Source organism: Chaetura pelagica, unplaced genomic scaffold, assembly GCF_000747805.2.
Source record: "Chaetura pelagica isolate M959 unplaced genomic scaffold, ChaPel_1.0 scaffold1150, whole genome shotgun sequence".
NCBI lineage: Eukaryota > Metazoa > Chordata > Aves > Apodiformes > Apodidae > Chaetura > Chaetura pelagica.
In genome coordinates, this window is record NW_009951838.1 from 2174 (window position 1) to 6890 (window position 4717).

At 56.6% G+C, this 4717-nt stretch overlaps 1 protein-coding gene across 1 annotated transcript in view; it reads right to left on the reverse strand.

Moving 5' to 3' along the window:
• The window catches only part of LOC104398935 (E3 ubiquitin-protein ligase TRIM39-like), a 5825-nt gene extending 1378 nt beyond the window's left edge, over positions 1–4447 (reverse strand). Inside the window, exons 1-5 of the mRNA XM_010009097.1 lie at positions 4310–4447; positions 4175–4233; positions 3754–3934; positions 1034–1129; positions 721–951 (exon numbers count right to left, since the gene is read on the reverse strand). Of these exons, the coding sequence (XP_010007399.1) occupies positions 721–951; positions 1034–1129; positions 3754–3934; positions 4175–4233; positions 4310–4447 (705 nt within the window). The remainder of the gene's footprint in view (positions 1–720; positions 952–1033; positions 1130–3753; positions 3935–4174; positions 4234–4309) is intronic.
• Positions 4448–4717: the final 270 nt, after the last annotated feature.

Sequence of the window (4717 nt, forward strand, 5' to 3'; positions counted from 1 at the left end):
GGGGGGGGGTGGGTTAGATTCCCTCTGATCCCATTCCCCAAACTGATCCCATCCCAAGGATCCTCCCTCCAAACCCAATCCCATCTCTGGACTGATCCCTCCCCCACTGTTGATCCTGCTCCCCATCCCACTCCCAGTTCCAGTTCCACTCCCAATCCCACTCCTAATCCCAGTCCCACTCCTCTTCCTACTCCCAATCCCACTCCCATTCCTACTCTTCCCAATCCTACTGCCATTCCCAATCCCACTCCCACTCCCACTCTTCCCAGTCCCAATTCCACTCCCACTCTTCCCACTCCCAGTTCCACTCTTCCCACTCCCAATCCCACTTCTAATCCCAGTCCCACTCTTTGCACTCCCACTCCTCTCCCACTCCCAATCCCACTCCCATTCCTACTCTTCCTACTCCCACTCTTCCCACTCCCACTCTTCCCACTCCTAATTCCACTTCTAATCCCAATCCCACTCTTCCCACTCCCAATTCCACTCTTCCCACTCCCAGTTCCACTTCTAATCCCACTCCCACTCCTCTCCCACTCCCAATCCCACTCCCATTCCTACTCTTCCTACTCCCACTCTTCCTACTCCCAATCCCACTCTTCCCACTCCCAATTCCACTCTTCCCACTCCCAGTTCCACTTCTAATCCCAATCCCACTCTTCCCACTCCCAATCCCACTCTTCCCACTCCCATTCCCACTCTTCCCACTCCCACTCCCACCTGGAGCATCTCCTCTCCTGGCTGCAGACACTTCTCCTGCAGCTCCTCCACCAGCCTCCCCAGCTCCTGCTCCTGCTCTCCCAGCTGAGCCAGGTTTTCCTGCAGCTTTCCCAGGATCTCCTGCTCTTCCTCCTCCAGCCTCCTCACCAGCTCCTGCTCCTCCTCTTCCAGCAGCTCATGCAGCTCCTGGAATTCCCGGGAAATCCCTTCCCGCTGCTGAGCCACTTTCCTCTGCTGGGACAGGGCAGGGATGAGAGCTGGGATGGACTGGGATGGACTGGGATCTTCCCGATCCCAAAGCTCTGGGACCTGCCTTCAGCTCCCGGGGTTTCCTCTCCTCCCGGGCTCGGCAGCAGGACAGGGATTCCAACTTCTGCTCCAGGAGCTCCAGGCAGCGCCGCAGCTTTTCCTGCCGGGAATCCTGCCCTGAGCCCCTTCCCAAACCCCTCCCCAGATCCCAAATCCCTTCCCCCTTCCCAAACCCCTCCCCAGATCCCAAATCCCTTCCCCCTTCCCAAACCCCTCCCCAGATCCCAAATCCCTTCCCCCTTCCCAAACCCCTCCCCAGATCCCAAATCCCTTCCCCCTTCCCAAACCCCTCCCCAGATCCCAAATCCCTTCCCCCTTCCCAAACCCCTCCCCAGATCCCAAATCCCTTCCCCCTTCCCAAACCCCTCCCCAGATCCCAAATCCCTTCCCCCTTCCCAAACCCCTCCCCAGATCCCAAATCCCTTCCCCCTTCCCAAACCCCTCCCCAGATCCCAAATCCCTTCCCCCTTCCCAAACCCCTCCCCAGATCCCAAATCCCTTCCCCCTTCCCAAACCCCTCCCCAGATCCCAAATCCCTTCCCCCTTCCCAAACCCCTCCCCAGATCCCAAATCCCTTCCCCCTTCCCAAACCCCTCCCCAGATCCCAAATCCCTTCCCCCTTCCCAAACCCCTCCCCAGATCCCAAATCCCTTCCCCCTTCCCAAACCCCTCCCCAGATCCCAAATCCCTTCCCCCTTCCCAAACCCCTCCCCAGATCCCAAATCCCTTCCCCCTTCCCAAACCCCTCCCCAGATCCCAAATCCCTTCCCCCTTCCCAAACCCCTCCCCAGATCCCAAATCCCTTCCCCCTTCCCAAACCCCTCCCCAGATCCCAAATCCCTTCCCCCTTCCCAAACCCCTCCCCAGATCCCAAATCCCTTCCCCCTTCCCAAACCCCTCCCCAGATCCCAAATCCCTTCCCCCTTCCCAAACCCCTCCCCAGATCCCAAATCCCTTCCCCCTTCCCAAACCCCTCCCCAGATCCCAAATCCCTTCCCCCTTCCCAAACCCCTCCCCAAATCCCAAATCCCTCCCCCATTTTTTCATCCCTTCCCCATTTTTTAATCCCTCCCTCCTTCCCAAATCCTTCCTCCATCTCCAGATCCCTCCCCCTTTCCCAAATCCCTGCCCCAGCCCTGGATCCTCCCCCATTCTCAAATCCCTGCCCCATTTTTTAATCCTTCCTCCATTCCCAAATCCTTCCTCCCTCTCCAGATCCCTCCTCCATTCCCTAATCCCTCCCCTGACCCTGGATCCTCCTCCATTCCCAAATCCCTCATCCCTTCTCCTTTCCCCAAATCCCTCCTCCATTCTCAAATCCTTCCTCCATTCCCAAATCCCTCCAAAAAACAGCCTCAGGAAGAGGATTTGGGGCTGAAACCAGAGACTGGGACAAGATGGTGCCCAAATTCCCTCCAGAAATGGTTTTAGGAAGAAGCTTTGGGGCTAAATCCAAGAGTCTGAGGGAAAAAATCCTCATGGATCTTCCTGAGGGAAGAATCTGGGGCTGAAAACAGGGCTGGGCACAAAATGGTGCCTCGATTCCCCCCAAAAATGGCCTCAGGGAGAAGTTTTGGAGCTAAATCCAAGAGTCTGAGGGACAAATTCCTTATGGATAATCTTGAGGGAACAATCTGGGGCCAAAACCCAGAGTCTGGGGGACAAAGTCTTTGTGGATCTGAAGAACCTGGGGCTGAAAACAGGGCTGGGCACAAAATGGTGCCTCGATTCCCCCCAAAAATGGCCTCAGGGAGAAGTTTTGGAGCTAAATCCAAGAGTCTGAGGGACAAATTCCTTATGGATAATCTTGAGGGAACAATCTGGGGCCAAATCCAAGAGTTTTGGAGGCTGAGCCCCTCATGGATCATCCTGAGGGAACAATTTGGGGGTGAAAATGGAGATGAGGACAAAATGGTGCCCAAAATCTCTTCAGAAATGGTTTTGGGAAGAAGCTTTGGAACTAAACCCAGGAGTCTGAGGGACAAACTCCACATGGATCTTCCTGAGGGAAGAATCTGGGGCTGAAAACAGGGCTGGGCACAAAATGGTGCCTCAATTCCCCCCAAAAATGGTCCCAGGGATAAATTTTGGGGCTAAATCCAAGAGTCTGAGGGACAAACTCCTCATGGATCTTCCTGAGGGAAGAATCTGGGGCTGAAAACAGGGCTGGGCACAAAATGGTGCCTCAATTCCCCCCAAAAATGGTCCCAGGGATAAATTTTGGGGCTAAATCCAAGAGTCTGAGGGAAAAAATCCTCATGGATCTTCCTGAGGGAAGAATCTGGGGCTGAAAACAGGGCTGGGCACAAAATGGTGCCTCAATTCCCCCCAAAAATGGTCCCAGGGATCAATTTTGGGGCTAAATCTAAGAGTCTGAGGAACAAACTCCTCATGGATCTTCCTGAGGGAAGAATCTGGGGCCAAATCCAAGAGTTTTGGGGGCTGAGCCCCTCATGGATCATCCTGAGGAAACAATCTGGGGCTGAAAACAGGGATGGGCACAAAATGGTGCCTCAATTCCCCCCAAAAATGGTCTCAGGGAGACGTTTTGGAGCCAAACCCAAGAGTTTTGGGGGTTAAATGGTTCATCCTGTGGGGACAACCTGGGGCGGAAAACGAAGACAAGGACTAAACCCCCTAAAAAAAGACAACCCCAAACCATCCCGGGTCGGGCTGTAGGAGGTGAAATGAAGCCGTGGGGAAGGTTTGAGGGTCTCCCCACACCTTGTACTCCCGGGCGGCCTCCTCGATGGGCACCAGGAGGTGGTCGTGGTGGGAGCCCTGGCAGAGGAGGCAGACGGGGGCCTGGTGTTCGCGGCAGAACCGCGCCAGGGCTGGGCCGTGAGCCGGGCAGGGCTTCTCCTCCCTCCTCCTCCTCCTCTTCCTCCTCTCGGGGAGCCTGGGGCTGAAAACAGGGATGGGCACAAAATGGTGCCTCAATTCCCCCCAAAAATGGTCTCAGGGAGACGTTTTGGAGCCAAACCTAAGAGTTTTGGGGGTTAAATGGTTCATCCTGCGGGGACAACCTGGGGCGGAAAACAAAGACAAGGACTAAACCCCCTAAGAAAAGACAACCCCAAACCACCCCGGGTCGGGCTGTAGGAGGTGAAATGAAGCCGTGGGGAAGGTTTGAGGGTCTCCCCACACCTTGTACTCCCGGGCGGCCTCCTCGATGGGCACCAGGAGGTGGTCGTGGTGGGAGCCCTGGCAGAGGAGGCAGACGGGGGCCTGGTGTTCGCGGCAGAACCGCGCCAGGGCTGGGCCGTGAGCCGGGCAGGGCTTCTCCTCCCTCCTCCTCCTCCTCTTCCTCCTCTCGGGGAGCTGCGCAGTGGATGAGGACGGGGTCCTGCAGGAATTCCAGGCAGATGGAGCAGCTGCCTTCCACCCGCAGCGCTTCCAGGGGGTCCGGGGAGGACATGGCGGAGCGGGGAGAGGGCTGGGAAGGGTGGGAAAGGGGGGGAAAATGGTGGGAAAGGGCGGCTTAGGGGAGGTGAAGTGGTGGGAAGAAGAGGAAAGGGCGGCTGAGGGGGCACAAAATGGTGGTTGGGGCACAAAATGGCGGCCTCAGAGACACAAAATGGCAGCAACACTAGGAAATGGAGGCTGAGGGGGCACAAAATGGCGAGAAGAAGAGGAAATGGAGGCTGAGGGGGCACAAAATGGTGGGGGGGGCACAAAAAGGCGGCGC